Source organism: Macaca mulatta, chromosome 16 (genome assembly GCF_049350105.2).
Source record: "Macaca mulatta isolate MMU2019108-1 chromosome 16, T2T-MMU8v2.0, whole genome shotgun sequence".
Taxonomy (NCBI): Eukaryota; Metazoa; Chordata; class Mammalia; order Primates; family Cercopithecidae; genus Macaca; species Macaca mulatta.
In genome coordinates this window covers 11,551,864-11,579,483 of record NC_133421.1, presented here as the reverse complement: position 1 = coordinate 11,579,483, position 27,620 = coordinate 11,551,864, and the positions used below count along the sequence as shown (strand labels likewise).

General features: G+C 47.9%; 1 protein-coding gene across 6 annotated transcripts in view; it reads left to right on the top strand.

Moving 5' to 3' along the window:
* The window catches only part of GAS7 (growth arrest specific 7), a 289,491-nt gene that overhangs the window by 132,693 nt on the left and 129,178 nt on the right, over positions 1 to 27,620 (top strand). The window contains exon 1 of one of the 6 annotated variants that reach the window (XM_028836016.2): positions 10,141 to 10,242. The exons of 3 other annotated variants lie outside the window; for them this stretch is intronic. Coding sequence is in view for 2 of the 3 variants with exons in the window: in XM_077970361.1 (XP_077826487.1) it covers positions 17,562 to 17,687 (126 nt within the window). In the remaining variant the exon portion in view is untranslated. Of the gene's footprint in view, positions 1 to 10,140; positions 10,243 to 15,415; positions 15,835 to 17,410; positions 17,688 to 27,620 lie in introns of those variants that run through there. 2 more of the 6 variants (XM_077970363.1, XM_077970361.1) reach the window with 2 other exon arrangements.

Genomic DNA, 27,620 nt, shown 5'->3' with positions numbered 1-27,620 from the left:
ACCAGTGAACCATATCAAGAGAAGGGCATTCCTTTTGCAGTTCTCTCCTTGCTTCTGATGACACTGAGGAGAAAGTTTTGGGAGGTGCCGGGCGAGGGCAGGCCTCAGCAGGTAGCGGTATCCAGCAAAGACTGAATAACATTGCTTGATTTTTGTTGTGGTTATTTTTATGGTTATTATAGATTTCTGGCAAATGTCACTAGTTTTCCATTCAGAGACTCACATAAATTTTCTGTTCAGTGCGATTTTTAAAAGAGAAAAGTGAGTCACCTTAAAAATTATTAGCAAATAAGAGGAAAAAGTGGTAGGAGAGTATGCTGAAAATCATCATGGTGATCAGTGAAAGATCGGCTCCCAGGAGATGCTGGGTGTGGGGGGTTCGTGGTCTCCGGCTATGGGGTCAAATGGACCAGAGTTCAAACCCATTAACACTGTGACCTTGGGCAAGTCGCTTTGCGTCTCTAAGGCATAGTTGACTCCATCATAAAACATTAATATTAAATGAGCTCATGCTTGTCATGTGTTTGGCGCAGGGCCTGAGCCAGCATCAGAGTAGTGGTGGTTATTATGTGAAGTGTTTATTGGCATGAAATACTGAACTCAGAGGCTGGTGTTCCTGGGCTAGCAAGGATCACAGGCCAACGTGGAAGAGGAGGCTTTGTGAGGGAATGAGCTCTGTCCACACTAGTGTTTGAGAGGCTTGTCCCCTGTCAAGGATTTAGTGGCAGGATTCGAAGACCGAAGGGGATATCCCTTCAATTAAACATTCCATGGGCATGGTGCAGAGAGAGTCAACATAGCAGGCCGGGGTGCCCTCCTTAGAAAGGCCTGCTTGCAATATGGGCCCTTGGCTGGTGTCTGGGAATTTGCGTTTAGGAAGGGCTCCCACTATTCCCTAAATAGTAAGGGTGGCTCTTCTCTAAACTGTTCGTGTAAGTAATATGGTTTGTGCTGAATACCTGGATGTCTTCAGGGAGTCTGCAGTTTGTGTTTATGCTAGGCAGGGGGGGCCTACATGACCAGCTCCCAATCAAAACCCTGGGCACTGAGTCTGTAATGAGCTTACCTGCTAGACAGTATTTTACACGTGCTATCAGGACTCAGTGCTGGAGGAATTAGGCACATCCTATGTGACTCCTCTGGGAGAGGACTCCTGAACTTGCACCTGGTTTTCTCGGGACCTTGTCGCAGTTTCTGTGTCCCTTCACTGATTTTGCTTTGTATCCTTTTGCTGTATTAAGACCCTTTAAAAAAAAAAATAGAGACCGGATCTCACTCTGTCACCCAGGCTGGAGTGCAGTGGTATGATCCTAGCTCACTGCAGCCTCAAACTCCTGGGCTCAAGCAATCCTCCCATCTCAGCCTCCCAAGAAGCTGGAACTGTAGGCGTGTGCTACCATGCCTGGCTAATTTTGTGTGTGTGTGTGTGTGTGTGTGTGTGTGTTTTTGTTTGTTTGTTTGTTTTGTTTTTTGAGACAGGATTTTGCTATGTTGTCTAGCCTGGTCTTCAACTCCTGGCCTCAAGCGATCCTCCTGCCTCAGCCTCCCAAAGTGCTGGGATTACAGGTGTGAGCTACTGTGTCTGGCCGTAAGTCTTCACCACAAGTAAAATATATGCTGAGTCCCATGAGTCCTTCTAGGGAATCGTCAGAGCTGAGGGTGGTTTTGGGGACTCCCAGCATAGCCTGCCTCTGTCTTCAGGTCAGGGAAGGAAACCCAGGGCCTCATGTGGGTCAGTGGGTCATCCTGGCTCAATGGGTCAGGGACTTCCCAGCAAAGGTTCCGCAAAAGTTCTCCTAGAATCAAACTTAGGGAAGTGCCCTGAAGGAGCTGGTGATGTTTCTGGGAAGAGCCAGCCTATCAAGCGCATATGGGGGTGCCTATCCTTCTTTGAGGTGCTGTGTGATGTCACTGTGCTTCGTACAAAGCAGCTTAAAAGGTTTGGGAGGAAGTATTGGGAAGTTTTTATGTGTGGTGAAGTCTCAGGTGTGGTTTGTGTTAAGCCTCTGAAGGACAGAGCACAATCCCAAGATGGTTTTCTCGAGAATGACCAAGGTAGAGACCATTGGTTTGGACCTGCAATATCAGAGATGCCGCACCCCGATTCTTTACAAAATGTAACAGTGACCACACCTCAGTGGTTAGTGTCAAGGTTAAGGAATGTTGATATCAACTTGCCTCTGAAGGACCTGATTCAGTTATGTATGAATCTGGATCTGTTTCTCCCGGTCTGAGCCTCCTTTTAGACTTGCAGGAGATGGTGAATGATCTCCAATCAGGCCCACCCTGAGCTGGGGCTGGGTGGTAGCATATATGGAGAGTGTCCGGGCTGTATTTTCAAAGAACTGTCATGGTGTAGGAGGACTAGGACAGGTGTTTGCAGACATCCCTAACTTAAGGTCAGCCTGATTGTTCTGTGTGAATCACCAGGCAGGGATTCAGCATTGGTCCTGTTGGCTTTCCTTTCTGATTACCCCCTAGCCAGAGCGGGTCGGGGGAATAGGACTGAAGTAGGCTCAGAAGTGACCCTCTTGTCTGCATGAAGAAGTGAAGGGGGTTGGGATAAAATGGAAGACAGAGGAGACTCCGCTGTGGCGGGCTGGAAACTCCACTCCCCCTGACCCCATCCCTCCCCCAGATTTCATCAGAACCTTTTATATAGGATGGCAGAACCATGGAGCTGGGAGAAGGAGCTATCACTTGGCTGCAGTGTCAGCAAGGAGAGGCCAATTTTTAATGCTTTAGGTACATGATTAACTCATTTGATCCTTGTAACTGGTATTTTTATTCATACTTATATCATCATTATTATTTTTTGTCTTTGCGGGAATTGCTGATATGAGATAGTCCAGCTAGATCAAGCAACTTGTCCTGGCAAAGCATGGATCTGAACCCAGGCAGTCTGGCTCCCAAGTCCACTCTCTTCACCACTACACTGTCAGGACTTGGTGACCTAGAAAGGCTCCCCCTGACTCCAAAATTCAGTGACCCCCAGAGCCAGTCCAAGCAGAGCAAGGCTGCCATGATGCCCTGCAGAATGACAGCCACATCTCAGGCTTTCTGAACTAGTTATATGTTTTTTCCTAATTAATAGACCTTGAAATAAATAGTTAACTGTTTTTACAAAATTGACAGTATAGGCCAGGCACAGTGGCTCACACCTGCATTCCCAGTGCTTTGGGAGGCTGAGGTGAGGGAATGGCCTGAGGCCAGCTGTTCAAGACCGGCCTGGGCAGTATAGCGAGAGTCCATCTCTGCAAAAAAAAAAAAAAATTGCCTGGCCAGGCCGGGCGTGGTGGCTCATGCCTGTAATCCCAGCTGTTTGGGAGGCTGAGGCCGGTAGATCACCTGAGGTCGGGAGTTCAAGACCAGCCTAACCAACATGGAGAAACCCCATCTCTACTAAAAATGCAAAATTAGCCAGGCATGATGGCACGTGCCTGTAATCCCAGCTACTGAGGAGGCTGAGGCAGGAGACTCACTTGAACCCAGGAGGCGGAGGTTGTGGTGAGCCGAGATTGTGCCATTGCACTCCAGCCTGGGCAACAGATTAGCCTGGCCTTGGCTCCTCGTCACAGTGTCTTGTGCTTCCTCAATCCCTCCTTTCCTCTCCCTCCCACTTCCACTATAGATGGTGCCTTCCTAGCCTACCCCATAGCAATCTGGTCACTGGGGAAATGGGAGTATAGAGAGGAGTATAGAGAGGAGTATACTGTAATTCCCTTAATCTTATTTCAAGGTCAAGTTACATTTTGGTCCCAAGCATACAGCCCTAACCTGAGCTCTGGATAGACCACCTTTGGGACTCCCAATCCTGCTCAACCTCCCTGGCACTCTGTGCTCTTGCATATCTTCCGCTCTGAGTCCAGCCCAACATTCTGGCTATTTCTTCTTCCAGTGCTATGTGACTGGCACAGTTGGCCCCAAGGTCCCAGCAAGGAGGACCTGGGGAAGCATCAGAGGTATTGACAGCAACGTTTCTGATCCATGGTCTGACTTGGCCTGATGAGGGCAGCTGATAATGGCTCTCCAAGATATGTCTAGGTCCTCATCCGCAGAACCTGGGAATGTTATTTTATTTAGAAAAGAGGTCTTTGCAGGTACAATGAAATGAAGGATCTTGAGTTGAGAAGGTTTTCCTGGCTTATCTGAGTAAGCCCTAAATGCAATTACAAGCATCTTTATAAGAGAGAAGCTGAAGGAGATTCAACTATAGACGGAAGACAAAGGGTATAATTGGGGAGGTAGGGATTTGAGTGATGCAGCCACAAGCCGAGGAATGCCAGCGGTTACCAGGAGCTGGAAGAGTCAAGGACTGAATTCTCCCCTTGGCCCTCTGGGATATGGCCCTATCAATACCTTGATTTCAGCTCAGTGATACTAATTTTTGAATGTTTGGCATCCAGAAGTGTGAGAGAATACATTTCTGTTGCTTTAAGACACCAAGTTTATGGTCACGTGTTACAGTGGCTAAAGGAAGGTTTTTAGAAATGCAGATATCTTTGGAAGAGAAGCTTACCCACAGTGCAGGCTCAAGAAAGGAACCGAATCTCTACATTCTCCCTGCTTTATATTCTTTAGCTTTGATGATTGCTATCTGTATACTTTGCCCTTTACCAAGGAACTGTTAGCCGGGACTCTTTCTATTAAATGTTACAGAAATCCTACTCAGGCCAAGTGTGGTGGCTTATGCCTGTAATCCCAGCTCTTTGGGAGGCTGAGGCAGGGAATCACTTGAGCCCAGGAGTTTGAGACCAGCCTCAGAAACATAGTGAGACCCCCATCTCTACAAATAATAAATTCACTAGGTGTGGTGGCACTCCCCTGTAGTCCCAGATACTTGAGAGGCGGAGGTAGGAGGATTGCTTGAGCCTAGGAGTTCGAGGCTGCAGTGAGCTATGATTGCACTGCTGTACTTTAGCCTGTGGACAGAGCGAGATCAGTGAAAAGAAATCTCACTCAAATTGGCTTCAAACAAAAAAAGGAACAGTGCCAGGAAGTTCGGCTTCAGGCATGGTTTGATCAAGTGGCTTAAACAGTGTCAGCAGTTTGATGTTTCTCTCTGATTCCTTCTCTTCCTCATCAGCCCCTTTCCTTCTCCATTGACTCCGTTCTCAGTGAGACTTCCTGCAAGGTTTCATCGTGACCATCGGCAGCTTCAGGCTTGCATCCTTTAATAGTAATACATCTGTCCCCAGTAATTCCAAAACCAAATTCCAGGTATCCGGCCCCAGATGGGTAACGTGCGCATTCGTGAACTAGTACTGCGGTTGGGGAGAGGGCACGCGCTAACTGGCCAGGCAGGAGCCACTTACCCCCAGAAACCTGGAGGGCTGAGAAAGGGGAAAGGTGTTTCCACAGTAGAAAAATCAAGGTGCTTCTTTCGGAAGCCGGGGTGTGTCTGGCCGCTGGGCAGGTCCACACAGCATACAGGTGCTACGAGAACCTGCTGTGCTTTCCAGGTCACAGACCCCCCAGGCTGTGCTTGGAAATGCCAGATCAGGCTGTGACGCTTTCCCTCTGCCCCAGCCTCTGGCACGAGACTCCCACGTGTGAAAAGCAGACTCACACTCCCTGCGTGTTGTGGAGCCCGGGAAATGAAGATGTCGATCCGGGAGGCTCCAGAAGGTGGAGGGGATTGAGTGAGAGGTCCAAGAAGCTGCAGCAGCCACCGCCGCTGGGACCGCGTGTTTAAAAATCACATTATCAGAGCATCTTTGAACTTCTGTTGCATGTATGTGACTCGTGTTCGAGGTGGTGAGGGCCGTGTTGGGAAATGGAAAAGGGAAGTGGGGACGAGCGCTCGTGCTAAAATGGGGCTCTCTTTGGCAATGGCCTTTGGAGGAGGTGACTCACTAGGGGCATTGAGGCAACAAAGGAACTGCTGTGGCTGGATGAAAAACAAGACGCTTCCTCTGACCCCCTCACTACCCGTGCAAGGGGGAGCCCGTGGCCTGAGTGTCTTGAAGGAAGCATTTGGCCAGGGACGGTGACCCACGGTGGAACCATACTAGATGGTGGTCCGGAAGCTGCCGTGGTGAACAGGTTAGAGTGGAGGTGATGGGTTAAGAGTTCCAGAGCCAGATGTGCAGGGCTTAGCTCTCGGTGTCATATCTTGTTAGCAGTGTGACCTTGGATGAGATCCTCACCCTGACACCTTGATCTCGGCCCCGCTGTTATTAGCTGCAGGTGTATGCACTTTGCCCCCGTTTGCCTGGGGCAAACTGCCGAACAGTTCGAACCTTGAATTCATTCTCTGAAATGAGCATAATTGTAGAACCCAGATGATTTGTCAGGGCTTTGCTGGAGCTGCTGCTTCCCTGCTTTGGAGCAGAGGTGGTAGCTTTGGCAGAAAATGGTGGATCATTGCAACAGAGAAGTTAATTAAGAGGTTTCCTCAGCAGAGAGAGCAGGATGGCAGGGGCCCTCCTGTGGTGTAGGACATGGGGACATCTTTGTGAGTATCATGTGCGTGCGCACACACACACATACACACACACACACACACACACACACACACACGTGCCGGGTGCCACCATACTGTTGCCTATTATTTTGATGGAGGTAGGCGGGAGCAGGGACTCCTTTTGCAAGAATGACAAAGAAGTGGCATTAGCAAGCTCTGCCTATCTGTTCCTCTAGGGGAAACCCCATGAAACCACCACAGAGCCACTCTGCTTCCCTTTCTTGGCCCACTCTGGGAAGCCCAGGCAGCAGGTAAATGGGAGCACAGAGCGAGGCAAGGGTTGCCTTTGCTGGGGGGAGGGGTCCAGGAGGGGTCCATCCTACTGTGTGCCCCCTGATGTCTGCACAGTGTAGATGGAGCTCCCTGGACGTCCCCGCCTTCCCCTGGGCTGCTCCAGGTACTGCAGGCCTCACCCACATTGTGCAGGACTGCTCGGCTACCCACAGGATCCTGGGGGGTGAAAGGGCATTTGCGGTGGGAACTGAGATCTGCTGGGTCATTAGGAGTTAGCGTCAGCCAACGGTGGCTCAGCACTCCTGGGGGAGAGAAGAAAGGAAAGGGAGAGCATAGGCATGCGAGCAGCCCTGATTTGCTGGTTCAGGGATTTCTGAGACCAAAAAGCAACCCACCAGCAAAGCAGAATTAGCTGTGTTATTTAAAGTTACTCACATCAAAAGATTTAAATGATCTGTGCCCACTGTGTTCGTGTGGTTTCTATAGGCAAGATGCATTTTATGTTTTTAAAGTTTATCTTTTCTCTATATCAATGGAGAATCATTGGAAGATCAAATGATATCCCAATCAGTTGTCGAATTTATTTTATTTTATTTTTTATTTATTTTTGAGACTGAGTCTCCCTCTGTCTCCCAGGCTGGAGTGCAGTGACGCAATCTCGGCTCACTGCAGCCTCCACCTCCCGGGTTCAACTGATTCTCATGTCTCAGCCTCCTGAGTTGCCAAGATTACACGTGTGCATCACCGTGTCCAGCTGACGTCTTGATTTCTGGAAACAAGGCTGGCCTTCCGCCACTGCCTGCCATCACGAAGAGTCAAGAGGCCACCAGGTAGCCAAGTGACACCCAGCAGGCTGTCTTCCTTCAGGGATGTCAAATGTTTTGTGTATTTATAGTAGAGACGAGGTTTTGCCATGTTGGCCAGGCTGGTCTTGAACTCCTAACCTCAAGTGATCCACCCGCCTTGGCCCCCCAAAGTGCTGGGATTACAATCATGAACCGCTGTGCCCAGCCTAGAGCTTGCTTTAAAGTAATTACCAGAATGGTAAATATTCCTCCTTCATGTAGATCAGAACTTGTCTGTGATCTCTAAAAGTCCTGAGCTTGATCCCTCCGTGGACATGCACCTTGGTCAGGGGCACTGGGAACCAACTGAAGCCTGGTCAGTGTCTATACCAGGGTTTTTGGCCATGTTGCTGTTGACATTTTGGGCTGGATGATTGTTTTGTTGTGGGCGGTGGTCCTGTGCATTGTCGAGCATTTAGCAGCATCCTTGGCTAGTAAATGTCATCAAATATTGCCCCATTGGCCCCCCCGGGGGCAAAAGTGCACCTGGTTCAGAAACACGGGCTACACATGGAGTGCCATATTGTTCCCCTAGAAACTGGGAGAGGAAAGAGTTCCTCTGTTCTGGGCTGAGAGGGAGGCTGGGAGTGGGAACGCCCAGCACAGTTCGCTGTGGGAGAAATGAATCAGGGGCCTGAAAGGGGGTGGGTGCCACAGCTGCCCCCTCCCATAGCTTCCCCCCAGAGGCTCCAGGGCCGTCACACTGTCATTAACGACACAGCATTCCTGTCGGTGCTTGTGTGCATCTTTGGATGAAACTAAAAAGAAGCTGAACTATCTTCAACTGTGCCATAAAAGAGGATATAAAAAACCTCCGTAAAACACAAAAAATGTCAGCCGAAGCAGGATTGCTCGTTGGGGCCTTGGCAAGGAGGGGCAGACAGCAGGCTGGACGCCCCTGGCGCTGTCTGTGGGAGTCATGGGTGGGGAGGAGAGGCCGGGAGAGCCCAGCCCATGCTGGGGGCCACCAAGCGCGGGCTCTGGGCCAAACACACAGCCCCCTGGTTTCTTGGGCCCAACCCCGATGCTGTAATTCTGTTTATTTTGCTGAATATGAAATCCATATGGTTCTGATTTCTTCCTTGTAATCCGTCATCTCTGTGTGGCTTCGGAGCCAGCAACCATGCAAAGTGGCTTTGAAGTTGTTGTTCTGGGTAAGTAGGAAGTTGTGTTCTTCCAGGGTTCAGTGGGGCAACCATGAGGTTTGCATTTGATTTGGGAACTGCTCCAGGAGAGGGAAGCAGATTGGCATAGTTGGTTTTGGTCTTGGCCTAGAAGCTTGGGCTGGGTCAGGAGGGAGACCATTTACAGACCCTTCAGTGGATTTGCACAGCCAAGGCCCTTCTCTGGCCCTCAGCTTAGGTCAGAGGTACTCTTGGTTCTAGGTGTCTCTTTGGAAACAACAGGTGTCTCTGCAGGGAGCTAATGCACTCACTCAGCCTCTCCCACCACCATCATGACAACCGGTAAATGTGTACAAGGCTTGCCAAATGTCCTCACGGGGCACAAAGTCTTCCCTGGTTAGAAACACAGGCTACATGTGGCATTGCTGGGCCACATGGTAAATGTGTGTTTAATGTTACAGGAAACTGCCACACTGCCCTACAGAAGGACTGTACCATTTTGTGTTCCCACGAGCAACATACGAGAATTCCAGTTGCTCTGCATCCTTGCCGGCACTTGGTATTGGCAGTCTTTTTAATTTAAGTCTTTCTAGATCACACTTGATTTTGACATATAGAAATGAGCCCCAGAAAGGTCCCAGATTTGTTCAAGGCCCCTAGCCTTGTTAGGAGCTCCTTGAAGACCGGAATCTAGACATTTCGTCTTGGGGGCTGTGGGCTTTCTGGGTGGTGGCCAGGTGTACAGAAGGAAAGTGACAGGGTTATTCCATGTGTCAGACCTGGGAATCAGTAGCTTCTGTCCGGCCCTGGGGCTTCAGCAATATCCAAGAGGAATGTAGAAAAAGAAGGTGGTGGTAGCGGGGAAAAGCTGCATATCCCGGAGTCATGAGGTTAAGACCCTATGCTTCTGCTTCCTCCTCCCACTCCCGGCTCATTTTAAGCTGGAAGCTCAGAGAGGTACAGAAGTCTGCCCAGTGTCACTTGGCTAGCTGGTGGCCTCTTGACTCTTCGTTATGGCAGGCAGTGGCAGGCGGCCAGCCTTGTTTCCAGAAGCTGCCTTACTAAAGCACCAGGGCCACGGGTTGCTTCTCCTTGGCGCTTTAAGGAGTAGAGTTTTTGCAAATTGCTCTACCTGGTTGGATCATCACACTCTCTCAGTGTCTTGGTCTCGGGTCCACTCCAGGCTGGAAGGAGCGTGTGCAGGGGATGATGGCTGCAGCTGAAAGCAGAGGGGTGACCTAATGGGGAGGTGGAGGTTCATCAGGACCAGGCACTTCTCCAGAGGCATCCCACCCACCCTCAGGGGGAAGGGGCCCAGCTGCCCTGGAAGGCTGTGGACATGCTTTTCCGATTGCAGAATACTTCTCTTTCATTTTGAATATCATTTGTTTGGTTGCCACGGCAACGTCAAATCTCTATTTTAATGCTAACCTGCGTGGCTGCAACTTTCTATATATAAATGCTGCTTTGCACAGTGAATTAGCTGATGCCACGGGGAAGCAGCGGATATGGGGATGGTGGCAGAAAATGACCAGCGTGTCAGATTTGCATAAGGACACACCACGAGGCTGAGGTGAGTTGGAACCAGGGAGCTGCTAGTTATCTTTGATGCAGATGCTCGAAGCTAATTGGAGCAGGTTGAGCGCCAGGCAGCTGCCACTCCTGCAGGAGGAGAAATCCTCCTTGGATGACCTCTTGCTTGGCTTGGGTTTGGCTCTGCTCTGGGGGGATTCGGGGGATTCTTCTGTTTCCCCGTGTATCAGTCCTCCTCATGCCTCCAGTGAGCCTGGGTCACGCTGTGACCCAAGGAACTGGAAAGACGAGAAAGCCACTTGGGCAGGGGATGTATCTGAGATGAACTCCGTGGGAAGTGAGTTTTTCTTGATTTCCTGGGATTTACCTCAGTTTCCTATTTTGGATCTCCTCCTCAATCTGCCTTTTCTTAATTCCCCAGTGGAGCTAGATTTTGTAGAGGCCACATGGCTCCAAGTGGCGTGGTAGAATTCTCAGGAGAAGCCTGAAAAGGTCCTTGGGAACCAGCAGATACAGCTCCCTCAGGTTCTAGATGAGGGAGATGCTCAGAGAGGTGACACGCTCTGCCAGACGTCACACAGCTGCTCTGGGAAATTGGGACGGGAAACCAGGTCCACACCGATCTTCTGACTTACTCATACATGCCACGTTTATGCACATTCTGTCATGGGACCAGGCAGTGTGTGGGTGTACACAACAGTGAAAGGGGGTGCAACGCGGCCCGCACACCCGGATGTTCCTTTCTGGTTTTGCAAGCCGGGGACATGTAATGAACACAGGATTGTATAACTCGATCTGGATCAGCCTCTGGAAAGAGCATGGAAGTTTGAATCTATAAAACTTGGATTTGGGTGGATTCAGCCACTTTCTACCCGTGTGACCATTTTGTCAACTTTTCTGAGGCTCCATTTCCCCACCTAACCTCAAGATGTGCTAAATATCTTCCCCTGGCATTGCAATGAGTCAGTGTTATGGCCGGTGTGAATCTATCGAGGACTGTGATAGGGGTGTGATGTATCTAAGAGCAGAGTGGATTGCAAACTAGAAGGCATGCCACCATAGCGGGCCACAGCTCTGTTCTCCTGTGACTGGGAGAGGGGGGCACTGGTATCAGAACACTGGCCCAGTCAGAGGAGTTGTCTGAGGATGGGGTTTCTTCAGACAGCTCCTCTGATTAGTATGGTGTGAAATGTAGTACAATTTTATTGCTGTCAGAATATGTCATTCGGGCTTCCCCTATATCATCAAACATTTGACAGATATTTTAAGTGTTGGAGCCAAAGACTGAGATCTTGTTCTTTTATTTATTTATTTACTTTATTATTTATTTATTTATTTATTTATTTATTTATTTATTTTTTCCAGAGTCAGAGTCTCACTCTGTTCCCCAGCCTGAAGTGCAGTGGCATACTCATAGTTCACTGCAGCCTTGAATTTCTGGGCTCAAGCGATCCTCCCACCTCGGCCTCCTGAGTAGCTGGGACTGCAGGTGTGCACCATCATGCCTGGCTCATTTTAAAAGTTTTTGTAGAAACAGGCTTGTCACTATGTTGCCCAAGCTGGTTTTGAACTCCTGGGCTCAAGCAATCTTCCCACCTCAGCCTCTCAAGTAGCTGAGACTGCAGGCACGCACTACCATGCCTGGCTAATGTTTAAATTTTTTTGCAGAAATGGGGTCTCGCTGTGTTGCCCAGACTGGTGTCAAACTCCTTAACTCAAGTGATCCTCCTGCCCTGGCCTCTCAAAGTGCTGGGATTATAGGTATCAACCACTGCACCCGGACATTGGACCCTGTTCTAGAAAAGAGAAAAATTATATGACTATCATCTAAGTGCCTGTGAATGATATACAGTCTGCAGGGACTGGGAGATTCAGAATTGGGGATAATTCACTTCTACCTGGTGGGTCAAAGAAAGTGTCATGAAGGAATCCTTTATAGGGGTTGTTGATTGAGACGGAGGTTAAAAAAAAAAAAAGAGATTCTAAAAACGGAGATTGGGACCAGGTAAAGCAGTGTTTTCCAAACCATGTATCATGAGCCACATAGTGCAAGTGATCAGTGTCAACCCGCACAAAAAACCAGAGCGGAAAAATATCGGCGTGCGTTACGTGTGGCGAGGGCAAGCATTTTTCCATGAAACTTCTGTTTTGTTTTTGTGTATTGAGTTGTGAAGTAAAATGTGTTTTTTATTGTGAATCAGACTTGGAAAATAAAGTTTGAAAACTGCTGGCCTCCAGCGGTGGCTGAATGGGCCTGGACTGTCTCCAGGAGGTGGCTGCCGATTTCCTTGTGGGGGAAAACCTGGCCAACCTGGAAAGGGAAGGGACTGGTTTTCAGTGGGGATCAGGATGCAGCGTTGTTTTGGGAAGCTGATGTGCAGTGTGGTACAGACAGGGACGAACAAGCCAGTTGGGAAGCGGGAGGTCTGGGGACAGGGAGGTGGCCAGAGTCTGAGGTCGGCCAGGGGACAGTTCCTGTGGGCAGAGTGAGGACGCCTATGGCCACATCACGGTTCAGTCTTCCCAGCGGCCCCAGAGCACACGTTCCCACTCTCCCTACCTCTGCAGGTTTGGATACCTTCCACCTCCCACGAGGCGTGGATCCAGCCTTCCTTCCCACCATGGCCCGTGTTCCCAGGTGCTAGCTTCCAGTGCTTGGGCTTGCTACCCACGGGCGTCTCTCTGCTCACCACAATGACTGTGTCATTTCTCGTTCAGACCTGAGGATGGGCCTCTATCCTCCCCCAGGCCACTGTGCCTGGCTGGCTTCCTCCTCCGTTCCCAAATTCCTGTTCTTCTGTCAACCTGTTTGATGTGTTGATGTCGCCCCGATTGCTTTCTCCTGGTGGTGCTTGCCTCATTCCTTAACCTGTTCCAGCTTTCTCACGCGCCGCCTCCACTTCCAAACCTTCTCGGCTGATACGCTGTTCCTCTTTCCAGAGACTGAAGAGGACAGGATTTCCAGGGTCCTTACTGCCTCGGGAATCTTGTCTTGCGCTTCCTTTCCCAAGAAGGTTGGGCCCAGGCTTAGGGAGCCCAGTTCTCCGGTGGGTGGGAGCGGGCCACACATGCGCAAGCCCTTGGGAGGGGTTCCCAGATCCCCCAGAAGCTGGCATCCAGCTGCACCCACCAGTGTGTAAGAGGTCCTGGCTAAAAGGATCTATGGTATGGGGCAGATGTGCTGATTGGTACTTTAGTCTAAGATGGTGGTATTCAGTTCATTAGAACCAGGGAACCCCGTCTTCAAATGACTGCTCATAAAGGTCCCCGACAGTTACAATCAGGGGTTGCACACTGGTAGCCGGTATGCAAAATCAAATGCAGAATCATGGGGGTTTTCTTGCGTTACTGTTTTGTTTTTGGTTGCCCATGGTTTGATTTAAAAAATGTTTCAGTTCGTTGCCAACATCTTAAAATCTGCAGCTTTTACATTAAACATCCAGATTTCCAGCTTGTCTTGCAAAAACGAGATGCTCTAGCAACACCGAGCCTGCCGTCCTGCTTGGCAACAATACGCCGATGATAAGTAGTGGGTTTCCAATTTGCGCAGTCCGCACCCATCGCTGCTGTTACCCGCGCTAAGGCTGAGAGCAGAACAGTTGCCATTATTCATTTCATTTGGATGCCTTTTCTTATGGTTAGGGAAAGCAGGCAATATTCCCTGCACCCATGTCTATGAAAAGAAGAAAAGTAAAAGGACCATGCTTTTCAGAAAAAAAAAAAGTTAAAAGAGTCTCTTTCTTTCCGAAAGTGAATTTATGTTTCCTGAAGATTAATCTTCTAGGTCCAGAGGTCGATTTAGAACAGACCGTCTTTGTTTTTCTCTTGAAGTCAGTGATTCTCAAAGTGGAGTGCCTACATGTGCAGCAGCTGTATCAGTTGGGGGCTTGTGAGAAATGCAGATAGTTGGGTGGGCACCCACACCTACGGATCCAGAAGCTCGCAGGGTGGGCCCAGCAGACCGTGTCCTAACAGCCCTTCTGATGCGTGCTGAAGCTTGAGAATCATCGCTCCGATGCTCAGGGGGTGGATAGGACGCCAGCACCTGTTATGGTCACTTTCTTCTCTCCTTTTAAGACCCATGGGGGAGAGAGGTGAGGCTCCCTAGCCAAAGAGAAGGATCTCACTGCCGTGCTCCTCCAGGCAGAGTCGGTACCTGTGGAGAGGGCTGGAGGAGTTCTTCCAGATTCTGAGATCTCAGCAAATCTCAGTCCTGTTTTTTTCTAGACGATTCAGCACTTGCATCTGTGGGCTCCACAGATGCCACGTTGATGAAGAGGCCTGGTGCCTTCTACTGTTCTAGAGAGATGGTTCCTGGGCTCCCTTCCCATGGAGCCGGTGGCATGTGACCCTACAAACAAGGGCTTCTCCAGGGTGACCAAGTGTTCAGGCGCTGGGGGTCCTTGGGTGAAAATATACCAGTTCTTTAAAATCATATAGGCAAGAGGCAGCCACGTATGTACATTTCAGAGCTAGCATTGGTAACTCAGACTGCTGTTTTCATAGAAGATCACTTGGCCTCCTTCAGCTTTCTCTCTAATGGCTTTAGTTACTTTAGTGGACAGTCCACATGAGCCAAGAAACCACGTCTTTTCTAAATGTATTTACTTGGAGGGCCCTAGGCCCGCAAAGCCATGGATGATCTTTTCCCCTTGGTCCGTTTTATTCATTTGTGGTTTGGGGACTCCTGAGAGCATTTAAGTAGCCCAGACCCCTCCTAGGATAAAATAGATAAATGTATGGGCAGTGCTTTTGTCTCTGCCTTCTGGGTTCCCTCTCTTCCCTCGCCTTGGTGCCTGGGTGACCCCAGGAAAGTAAGAAAGCTGCTTTCTAGGTGAGCCGAAAACCCTACTCAGAGACCGGGAAGAACTCCATCTAGCCAATGTGTGTTTATTGTGTACATTTTCTGTGCCTGGGGATGGATTTGAGTAGGACGTTATTCTCAAGGAGCTCCCATGCGTAAGGGATGAAGGCCACTCATCGCAGGCCACCCAAAGGAGAGCCTCTGTGGGGGTGAGGTGTGGCTATGCACAGGGGAGGAGAAGCTGGGCATGGGCGGGGGCTCAGTTGCCCAGGAGACAGCCCCAAAATGAGGAGCTTGGCCCACTAGACAGAGCAAGGTGGTTCCCCTTCTGGGTTGGAGAGTTGAACCCAGGCTTCCAGAATTCAGCTTACACAGGAGGGGCTTTCTGGGGACTGAGCGTGAGTGCGTCAGGGTGAGGACGGAGCCTGTGGCAGCCTGTGCCACTTGTTCTGCGTGAGTGCACAGGGGCTGCCTTCTGGGGCTCCCAGCCCTGCCAGCTGAAAAAACTGCTCACAGCTATGCAGTGTGTGATACTCAGTTGGCATCCTTCTAGGGTATCATTTCACTCAGGGGTGCTGGTCAGGGCTCTTGGCTGTGGAGATGCTTCTCTTGGTCGTTTCCTACCCACCCTCTTAGTCCTGTTTCTCCTGTTGGGACCCTCCCACCAGTTAATGAGGCTTCCCACAGGCAATCTGCTGTTACCTTCTCCCTGATTATCAATTTGACAATTGATCAAGACCTTGGCAGGTCATGGCTTCGACTGTAACTTCCACCCTGGAGGATTTGCCTTGGGATATTGGATTCCTAGACACCGCAGAGGAGCCTCAGGTACAATGGGAAAGGGTTTTGGGAACTGCCTTTTGCAGTTCTTGGTCAGGGACCATGTTTGTTTCTAGGGCTCGTTTTCATTCAGCCTATCAGCTTTCTATGATTGTAGATGGAGGAATCGGGGGACAGTGTGGGGTGAGATGGAATTAGCACTAGCTTTGGAGACAGACCACTGGGTTCAAGCTAGCCCAATTATAAAATGAAAATAAAGACTTCCCTACCAGGCTTTTTATAAGCGTCAGCTAAACTGCTGTATATCAAGTTACTGGTCCACAGTAGTCCTTTAGCTACTAAAAAACAACAAAAAGATAAGATCTAATGGTGAGATAAAGGCAGTGAAATTGATTTTGCGTATATCCAATGCTGGGGAAGAAGGGGAACTTAGCTCATTTTTCCTGCCTGTTATCCAACCTGTCTCATTTCTGGGAGCTTGAGCGATCGATCTGGGGTACAATATTTTCTTGGAGTGTCCTTGCCCATGGCAAGAGTGTTCAGATGAAGGCATATGTGACCATTTTCAGAAGTTTGCCAGGGTCTTGCACTGGTTTGTTTGCAGTTCTTGGCCAAGGACCATGTTTGTTTCTTGGTCTTGTTTTCATTTACCCCAGCAGCTTTCCATGGTTGTAGCCCTGGTGGACTTGGCGTGTGTTCTCCGCCCTCTGAGTTTTACTGGCGGGTCTCCTTCAGCTTTCTCTCTGTCAAATGGTTTTAGTTACTTTAGCAGACAGTCCATGCGAGCCAAGAAACCACATCTTTTCCAAATGTATTTACTCGGAGGGCTCTAGGCCCACGAAGCCATTGATGAGAACCCATTCTGACGGTTCTTTGAATGTCTAGTCCTGTCATTCAAGTGCTCTTTCTCTCGTTTTTTCCATTAGCTCAGTCTATGTCAGAACGGTTAGAAGGTGTCATTCTGGAGAGTTTAGCCGGGCTGCTGGGAAAGTCCCGGCAACACGAATGACTCAGCGTTGGTGACCTCAGTTGATGGCTTTTCTCAAGGGGATGGGAAAGTATGGGATGAAGCTGATATATACCTACCATTGTTTCTACTCTCTTATTTAATCCCTGCAAAAATTCTACGAAGTAGGTGGTGGCATCTGCGTTTTCCTATGTGGAAAAGAAGAAAGATGAGGTTTGTAGAGGTGAAGTGCCTTGGCCAAGGTTATGTGGCTGAGAGGCTGTGGAACCTGCATTTGAGCTTCCTCTCTGCTTGGCTGAAGGGCAGAAGCTGGGTTTAGGGGGAAAACACATGGATGTCTGTGGTCAACTGAGTGGTTTGCGGGGCATATATCTTCTGTTCTTAGCCCCGCCCACACCCCCGTGCAACAATACATACCTTCTTTTGAGAATCTCTGTAGCAGAATGGAAGTTTTGGTTTCTAGAAGCTGCTGGAGTCTTCCAGGCCCCCTTGTTTGAATGGAGCTTTACATCTCAATGATGTAGGGGAAAGAAAAATTAGGCAGAAGAGGATTTGCCAAAAGGGAAAGTCAAGAGGGCTTATGACTTCACCCCTCTTGTATACACAGATGTTTCCTCCCTGGGCCCTTCCTTTCATGAGGTCTGCCTGGCTGCTAACAGACGGGAAGTAGCTTGTACTTGAGCAGAAGAGAGCTGGGCCTGACGGAGAGGGTCACCTTTCCTAGCAGTGTGGAGATCGGCCTGGGGAGTGGTCCTGAATGGGGCCTTGGTTCTGCTGTGCCATCTGACCATGAGCTAGCCCTCTGGTCATGGGGGTGACATCTGCACCCAGGTTTAGGGCAGTCCGAGGACAAGGAGAGGACTCTGTGTGGCTACTGGGGAGACTCGGTGTCCAGTCTCTGTCTCCGGGCCTCCGTTTGCCGATCTGTAAAATGGTGAGATGTGATCAGATGATTACTAAGGTGCCTTCCGTCTCTAATTTTTGTGTTAGCCTTGCATTGGTTGAGAAAGTCATTTTGTCTTTGTTTTCTTAAAGATAACCCCCCCACGCCAACTGTCTTGCCATTTGAAAGATAATACAATAAACCCTAAAACTCTACCTGATAAATAGTGGTCATTTTAGGGGATGTCAGGTGTGATGGGATATGTCAAGGAGGGTTTTATTGGACTTGTTTAAATATTTTTAGTAAGGTGATATTCATGTACTAGCTGATAATAGAAAATAAGCTTAGAATTTTAAAAAGGCATTAAAATTAATATGCTCTTGGGAGGCCGAGACGGGCGGATCACAAGGTCAGGAGATCGAGACCATCCTGGCTAACCCGGTGAAACCCCGTCTCTACTAAAAAATACAAAAAACTAGCCGGGTGGGGTGGCGGGCGCCTGTAGTCCCGGCTACTCGGGAGGCTGAGGCAGGAGAATGGCGTGAACTTGGGAGGTGGAGCTTGCAGTGAGCCGAGATCGCGCCACTGCACTCCAGCCTGGGTGACAGAGCGAGACTCCGTCTCAAAAAAAAATAAAAAAATTAATATGCCCCTTATAGAAAACATGGAAAATACAGAAAAACAGAAATAAGAAAATAATTAGGGGCATTCTTTCTTATGCTGTGTATATTTTTCTCCATAATTGGGATCATATATTATGTTTAGGATTGTATGTGATGACTTGCTGATTGTGAAAGTAATTTCAGTCTGGGCGCGGTGGCTCACGCCTGTAATCCCAGAGCTTTGGGAGGCCGAGGTGGGCAGATCACAAGTTCAGGAGATGGAGACCATCCTGGCTAACACAGTGAAACCCTGTCTGTACTAAAAATACAAAAAATTAGCCAGGCGCGGTGGTGGGCGCCTATAGTCCCAGCTACTCGGGAGGCTGAGGCAGGAGGCAGGAGAATGGTGTGAACCCGGGAGGCAGAGCTTGCAGTGAGCCGAGATCGCGCCATTGTACTCCAGCCTGGGCGACAGAGCAAGACTCCATCTCAAAAAAAAAAAGTAATTTCAAAACACGTTTTAAAATCAAAAAATTATTTTTAAATATTTTTAAATAAAGTAAAATTTTTAAATTGGTGAAAGAAATAGAATTGAAGCAACCAGAGGATCCCCCAATACAAACATAAGCTTTGTTAATGTGTTTGTGTCTTTCTTTAGTACTTCGTTTTGGTGAGGGACTGCTATTTTCCATATTGAGATCATATCGCATACTTTGATTTCTAAAGCAGGGACAGCTCTTGGAGGATGACATAAAGAGGGTTTTGATGACAGAAAGCATTGCCACTGGGTGGTTTATTGGTCTTACCCAATTTAAGGAAGAAAACAAGACTTGGTCCATTCAATATGAGTTTTTAACATGCAGAAAATCAAGACTGAAGTTCCACGGCAAAGAAAATGGCCACTGTGGTGTCTTACATAGCACAGTGTTGTTTTGGTGGAGACGAAAAACAAAGACTTCTTGTTTGTGGATCCTCCCAGCACAGTGTCCCTAAAGCCTGAATAGTCCCCATTGTTGGCATGTGCCTGGACAGAAAGGGAACATCAGTTATGCGTGCTCCTTACACATGGCCCAATGTTTCATCTGCACTGGCCTTGTAGGAGAAACTTGTATCCTGGTTCTGGGATGGACAGGAGCAGAAAAGGAAGCGAATGAAATACTCAGGCACTAATTTTCACCCCCAGTGAGCTGGAAAATCCACCAGGCAGCACACAGTTCACTGGATTTTTGCCCTGGGAGTTTGTCTATACTGAGCAAGAAATGGCTTACACATGCATTGCATTTGTATTATTACTTCCCCATGGCTGTGTTATCTTCCTAATTTTCTCTCTCAGAGCCTGGAGGGTAAGGGGGTGGTGTCCTCACTCGCATGCCTCTAAGAGAACCTTCCTATTTCTTTCATATGAAATACTCTTACAACTTGATGGATTTGTATGTCTTGAATTACAAAGTTTTGGATATAAATTCATATTTGCAGTTTAGCTTCAACAAATATTTATTGAATACCCACAGCAATGGACATAACAATGATTGTACCCAGTGAAGCTTTAAACTCAGTGGGGTTTGTCTTTTAGCACTTTCCAAGGGATGATGCCAGGCCCTATGTGTACCATGATAGAGCAAGGAGCAAAACAAAATCCCTGCTGTATGGAGCTTTTCTTCTAGTAGAAAGAGCTCTGTAGCCATTAGTAGGGTAGAGGAAAAGTCTGAGGAAAATCTGATTTCCTGGGTAACCCTTTCTCTTTTTGCCTGTTTATATGGATGATTTTTTTTTTTTTTTTTTTTTTTCTGAGACGAAGTTCTGCTTTGTCACCCAGGCACAATTGCAGTGGTGTGAGGTTGCAATGGCGTGATCACCACTCACTGCAACCTCTGCCTCCCAGGTTCAAGCAGTTCTCCTGCCTCAGCCTCTCAAGTAGCTGGTATTACAGGTGTGCACCACCATGCCTGGCTAATTTTTGTATTTTTAATAGAGACAGGGTTTCAACATGTTCACCAGCCTAGCCTTGAACTTCTGACCCCAAGTGATCTCCCCACTTCGGCCTCCCAAAGTGTTGGGATTACAGGTGTGAGCCACCGCACCCGGCCTATATGCATGATTTTTTATTTTTGCAGTTGATTATTAATTTTATTATTAATAGATTATTTTAATTGCAATTGGTTACTAATTTTAACCTATTCTGTCTTTAATAATGGAATACTTCTTAAACATGTATGTTATGTAGACTCTTGATTTCCTTGCTTTTTGTCCTTTGCAATTTGGGGACACTTTTCCTGTTAGCCCCTCAAGTCACTGATTTAAATGTTTGTATTTGCAGTTATCCACAACTACAACTAAACATGGATTTAAATGAGCAATTTTTCGTAATCCTCACCTCATCCACTGTCGTCTTTGTCATCCTTTTTATGAACTGCTTTTTTTTTTTTTTTTCTGTTACTATTTGCTGTTCCTCTTTCAAAGAAATCACAGTTTCTTACATTCTGGCAGTTTCCTGACAGTTTTTCTTCTGAATGATTTTCTGAGACGTGCTTTTCCTTTGTGCTTTCAGGATGGTGTTTCCTCACCCTGATTTTGCATATTTCCCCTCTTTCTTTATGCATTCTTGAACATGGCAGGATCTACATAAATGTGACATGTACCAACAGAAAGTATCAACTGTCACCAGCCTTGGCACACTGTCGGCTTTGGGGAAGGTTGACTCCCCCTCACAGCTACCTGCCTGTGGGTTCGATGATGCACCCATCTCCCAGTCCAGTTTCTGTTTTCTGATTGGCCTTTGCCTGGTGAACTCTCACGTTACTACCTGGTTCTGTGATACTCTGAATTGATGGAGAACATTAAAACGCACAGTTCCCAGGATCTCTTCTCAATGCCCTGCAGCCAGGGCATTGACTGGGCTTGGACTGTAGCATCCGTACCTCTCTGAACTGTGAGCATCCCTCCCATGCCCCTTGTTCTACCCTGTACTTCCTGCTCTCTTGTTTTCTGGGAATTGCTGTACATAAATGGATGATGGACAGTCCTCTCAGATGGTATCTGTGCTGAGAGGAGAGGGCTGGCTGCTCAGTGTTCAGGTCAGTGCAAATCCTGCATCTCAAATTAGAGACAGGGAGTGGCAGAGGCGTGAAGTGCAGCTCAGATTACCGGCAGAGAGTGGTGAAGGTGTGAAGTCTTATTTCATCCCTTTTACAACTCATCTTGGTTTGCAATATTTTTTCTTTCTTTCTTTCTTTTTTTCTTTTCTTTTCTTTCTTTCTTTTTTTTTTTTTTTTGAGACCGTCTTGCTGTGTCACCCAGGCTGGAGTGCAGTGGCACGATCTCGGCTCACTGCAACCTCCGACTCCCAGGTTCAAGCGATTCTCCTGCCTCAGCCTCCCAAGTAGCTGGAACGACAGGTGCCCGCCACCGTGCCAGGCTAATTTTTGTATTTTTAGTAGAGATGAGGTTTCACTATGTTGGCCAGGCTGGTCTGGAACTCCTGACCCTCGTGATCTGCCCGCCTTGGCCTCGCAAAGTGCTGGGATGACAGGCGTGAGCCACCGCGCCCAGCAGATTGCAAGATTTTCTGCATTTCCTTCATTGACCTCATGGTTCTTGGGTTTTTTTTTTTTTTCCTCTGATTCTGTTTGTCATTTTTGGATTTTGTTTTTAAGATTGAATGAGTTGTTTCTTTTTCTTTTCCTCTTATTGCTGGTTTGATAGGCAGTGTCCTGGGACAGCTGTCAGATGCTTCTTACAGGGAAGTCCCCTGCCTCTCCTTTTACCATGCCCTTAATCTCCCAGAGATTCAGGCACGCGCCAGGTACCATGTTCTGTCGTTGTGGGGACGTGGTCAGTAGAGAATTCAGGTTTGATTTTCTGGATTAAAAAAAGAGAGAATCGGCCAGGCGCGGTGGCTCAAGCCTATAATTCCAGCACTTTGGGAGGCCGAGATGGGCGGATCACGAGGTCAGGAGATCGAGACCATCCTGGCTAACACGGTGAAACCCTGTCTCTACTAAAAAATACAAAAACCTAGCCGGCGAGGTGGCGGGCGCCTGTAGTCCCAGCTACTCGGGAGGCTGAGGCAGGAGAATGGCGTAAACCCGGGAGGCGGAGCTTGCAGTGAGCCAAGATCACCCCACTGCACTCCAGCCTGGGCGACAGAGCGAGACTCCGTCTAAAAAAAAAAAAAAAAAAAAAAAATCTCTGGAAGCACTTTGTGGATGCTGCATGGTGACTTGATGTGTAGCCAGAGACAGTGTTTCTCAAAGTGTGCCGAGTTTCCAACTAAGGATCCGTGAGATAATTTTAGATCATGTGGAGATGGCAGTTTCAAAGTTATATTTATTTTAGTGTGTAGTAGAAAGAAACCCAAACCAAATCAAATCTGTGATTTCACAGATATTATTGCTTAGGGCCAGGCTACATTTCAGTGGGATATAAGTCACTTCGGAAAAAATACTGAGTAAATAATAGTGCAGCTGGTACACAGTGATGGATGGAGCGAGGTGTCACAGTGGGATATGAATGGCTACAGGAAGGGGAAACCAAGCTATGGGATCCCTTAGAATGAGGGCTGTTTGCAGGCCTTTTCAACTGGGTGCCATTTCTGATATGTCCACTTGATACTGGGAAATTTTTTTTTTTTGAGATGGAGTCTCACTCTGTCACCCAGGCTGGAGTGCAATGGCGCGATCTCAGCTCACTGCAACCTCCGTCTCCTGGGTTCTAGCGATTCTCCTGTCTCAGCCTCCCGAGTAGCTGGGATTGCAGGTGCATGCCACCACACCCGGCTAATTTTTATATTTTTAGTAGAGACGGGGTTTCACCATATTGGCCAGGCTGGCCTTGAACGCCTGACTTCAGGCGATCCACCTGCCTTGGCCTCCCAAAATGCTGGGATTACAGGCGTGAGCTACTGCGCCCGGCTGATACTAGGAATCTTTTATGGGGTGGGACCCATAGAAATTTTATAAGGGTCCTAAGGCTCTACCATCTACCATGATGTCTACATCTACCATGATGTATACAAGAAACTGGCTGCAGTCACCTCACGGGAGCCCTCTGCCCAGCACAGCCCTTGGTCTGGAGCCAGCCATGGTCTGTGGCCTGTCCTCTTTCTTGTTCTCTTCTTTAATGGCCTCTTACCTAAAGATCTTGCTTCCCTTTGCGTCCTATGCTTATAGCTCCTTGTGTGCCTGTGATCCAAGTCTACACCCATCACTCTTCCATATTTTTCTTTCCAAGATAAATGAGACACACCCTGTGTATTCAGTGAGCATTTTCTTTGGCATCTCACTTGGACACTTTTTTTTTTTTGAGACAGAGTCTCACTCTGTTGCCCAGGCTGGAGTGCAGTGGCACGATCTTGGCTCCCTGCAACCTCCCAGGTTCAAGTGATTCTCCTGTCTCAGCCTCCCAAGTAGCTAGGATTACAGGTGCCCACCACCACACCCGGCTAATTTTTTGTATTTTTAGTAGAGACGGGGTTTCACCGTGTTAGCCAGACTGGTCTTGATCTCCTGACCTCGTGATCCACCCACCTCGACCTCCCAAAGTGCTGGGATTACAGGCGTGAGCCACCGCGCCTGGCCGGACACTCTTAACTACAGCTGACCCTCAGACAATGGATTTGAACTGCACAGATCTACTTATACATGGATTCTTTCCAATTATTATATTGGAAAACATTTTTGGAGATTTGTGACCATCTGAAAAAAATTGAAGACAGACTACCTAGTCTAGAAATATCAAAAAAATTAAGAAAATGTTAGACATGCCGTGAATGCCTAAAATATATTCGATAGTAGTTTATCATTTACTACCATAAAATACATACAAATCTATAGAAAGTTAAAATTTTTAAAAATTTTACCTACACAAACATTCAGACTGTATATGGCACCATTCACATTTAAGCGAAATGTAAACAAAGGCAAAGATGTAGTATTAATCATAACTGCATAAAACTAGCCATAGTGTATACTGTAGTAATTTTGTGGCCACTCCTAGTTGTTATTGCAGTGAGCTCAGGTGCTGAGAGTATCGGCTTGAAACGTCATGTGATGCTGATAAGCCCTGGATGAACAGTTCATCACTCCAGTAAATTGGGTATCGCAGTAAAATGTGAGCCCTCACTGTTCTATGTATTTTTCATCACTGTTAGTGCAATGCCGTAAGCCTCGAATAACACCATGGGACCTATAGAGTATGCCACTAGTGATGCTGGAAACGTTCCCCAGAAGCAGAGAAAAGTCCTGACATTACAAGAAAAAGTTCAGTTGCTTGTCAGGTACCGTCGATTGAGGTCTGCAGCTGCGGTTGCCACCATTTCAAAGGATTCATCTTGTAAACAGATGATGTAAACTTACGGGATCAGTAAATACGGTACAGTACTATAGGTGTATTTTCCCTTTTCTTATGGTTTTATTTATTATTTATTGATTTAGAGACAGTCTCACTCTGTTGCCCAGGCTGGAGTGCAGTGGAGTAATCTTGGCTCACTGCAGCCTCAACTTCCAGGGGTCAAGGATACTCTTGCCTCAGCCTGCCTAGTAGCTGGGTCTACAGGCGTGCACCGTGCCAGGTTAATTTATTTTTATTCTTTAATTTGTATTTATTTTTGTAGAGATGGGGTCTCACTCACCAGACTGCCCAGGCTGGTCTCGAACTCCTGGGCTCAAGTGATCCTCCCACCTCAGCCTCCCAAGGTGTTGGGATTACAGGCGTGAGCTACTGTGCCCGGCCCCTTATGATTTTCTTAATGTTGTTTTTTTCTCTAGCTTACTTTAGGAATAAAGTCTGTAATATGGATAACATGCAGAATATATGTTAATCAACTGTTTGAGTTATCACTGAGGCTTCCAGTCAACAGTAGGCTGTTAGTAGTTAACTTTTGGGGGAGTCAAAAGTTATGTACAGATTTTCAACTGCATGGGGAGGTCGGGGTTAGCACCTCTAAAGCCCTGTGTTGTTCAAGGGTCAGCTGTACTTAGTTCTTCTTGTATCCCCCCTCCTCATTTGGTTTCTGTGCCTGATTCTCAGAACTCACATGGTTTATTTCCCATGTAGTCCCCGAGTGTTGGGCACTAGCCTGGTTAGAGGCAAAAAAGATGAAGACCTGGTTCTTGCCTTTGAGAGTCTTGGAGAGGGGCCCTGGGGCTGTTGCGTGCGCTAATGAAAGGCACAGGAGAGGGAGGGATTGGGCCTGAGGCATGCTGGAGAAGAATTTCTTCTCCCACTGCTTAGGCAAGAGCAGGCCCCAAGGTTCAGTGCAAGGTCCTTTCTTTCTCTGTGAACTCCTAGGCAGCCTGTAGGATCTCACCACCATCTCTGAGCATGTGCCTCCAACTCCACGTGCCCAGGGCCATACTCACCCCTACTCCCCACCGAACACTTCGAACTTGGATCTATGGCCAGCAGACTGTACTGCATGCCCTGCCTCCAACTCCACGTGCCCAGGGCCATACTCACCCCTACTCCCCACCGAACACTTCGAACTTGGATCTATGGCCAGCAGACTGTACTGCATGCCCTGCCTCCAACTCCACGTGCCCAGGGCCATACTCACCCCTACTCCCCACCGAACACTTTGAACTTGGATCTATGGCCAATAGACTCTACTGCATACCCCCAAACTGGCTCTCACCATAGCCACATCTCTTCAGGTTACTGGTTCAAACTTCTGTCATTTCCTTCTGAATCAACTTTACTGTCTCTCATTTCCCTATGTCTCATCCTTTATCAAACCTTATTCTGCTTCGTACATCATGTTCCTTGGGCTCCCGTCAAGCCCTTGTTTTTTATCCCTGCTGTGAGGCAAGTTCTTTATCTTTTGGGAAGCCTCCCTGGACCATCCCCGCCAAAAGTGACCTCGCCCTCCCCTGGATTCTGAAAGCTCTTATTGTCTGCCAGCTTATCATATAGCATTTGGCACTATTGCAGACTCCTTTGTTACCTAGTCCTTTTTTTTGCCCATGTTTGTGACTTAGCTTCCGAATTTTAGGAGTCAGGTCCTACATACAATATCTGCCTGCATCCCACACAGGATTCGGGAAAGGGTAGTTAGTAACTGTTAGTTGATTGATCATGCAGACAGGGGGCCACGTATGGAAGACGGGGGCGTCCCTGAGACCCTTGACCCTGGAGACTGCTTAGGCTGATGAATAATTTTTCTGTTCATGACTGTGAAGCCTTTACAAAAAGTGAGTCATCACCCTACCCAGATGTGCTTTCTTATTAATTATCTTTTTTTTCTGACGGAGTCTCACTCTGTCACCCAGGCTGGAGTGCAGTAGCACAATCTCAGCTCATTGCAACCTCTGCCTCCCGGGTTCAAGAAATTCTACTGCCTCAGCTTCCCAAGTAGCTGGGACTACAGGTGCATGCCACCATGCCCAGGTAATTTTCGTATTTTTAGTAGAGACAGGATTTCACAATATTGGCCAAGCTGGTTTTGAACTCCTGACCTCATGAGCCGCCCGCCTTGGCCTCCCAACGTGCTGGGATTACAGGCATGAGCCACCACCGCGCCCAGCCTATTAATTATCATTTTAAAGACAACCCAATTCATCCAATGGAGGACAAGGGCCTACAGCAAATAAGGCCTATTTTGGTTGACAATTTTCAACTTGACTGAAACACAAAATAATAAGAGGGTTGGTTTCATCTGATGCCGTTGAACTCAGGAAAACTCAGCTTGGTGGACGTGATCGTCCGTCTTTTTGCTTGGGGATCACGGATTCTCTGCTGTCTGCCGTTTGTACATGTGGCTCCTTAGGTAGCAAGCTATCTGTTTGCAGAGGCCAGAAGGAGACAACAGTAGCGTGGTTTTCACAGCCAACGCTAATCACTAAGGGTGGTTAATAAAGGAAAACCAAAGTGACTTTTGGATTGAGATGCTAGGATGGACCCAAGCCATAAACCCTTAGAATGTATTCGTGAGTCTTACATACTCTGAGAGATTACCTTTGGGGAATCCTAAAGAATTAAATGTCTGCAGGACTAGTGTGTTCTGCTGAGGTCAGGTCACAGCAGATCAGCCTCCTGGTTTGTAATGGCCCGGAAAGGTCCCTTGCCCTTGGCTGGGGGCCCTACTGGGATTTGCAATGACAGTGATTTCTGTGTGTTTCCTGGAGTGATGCATTGTTGCCTGTGATTGTATCTGTTCATCTGGGTGATGCAATGTCAAAGTGGTGTCGGGGACAGCTGTTAATGTTTAACAGCCTCAAAACTGTCCCCTCTTTGCTATTACAAAACTGGGGAGTCACAGGCTATGAAAGCTTTCATGGCCATTTTAATTCTGCAAACCTGAAAGGACTGAAGGTGAAGGTCTTGGCCATCTAGGTTCAAATGAAGTTTTTTGTTTTGTTTTTTTTTTTTTTTTTTTTGAGACAGTGTC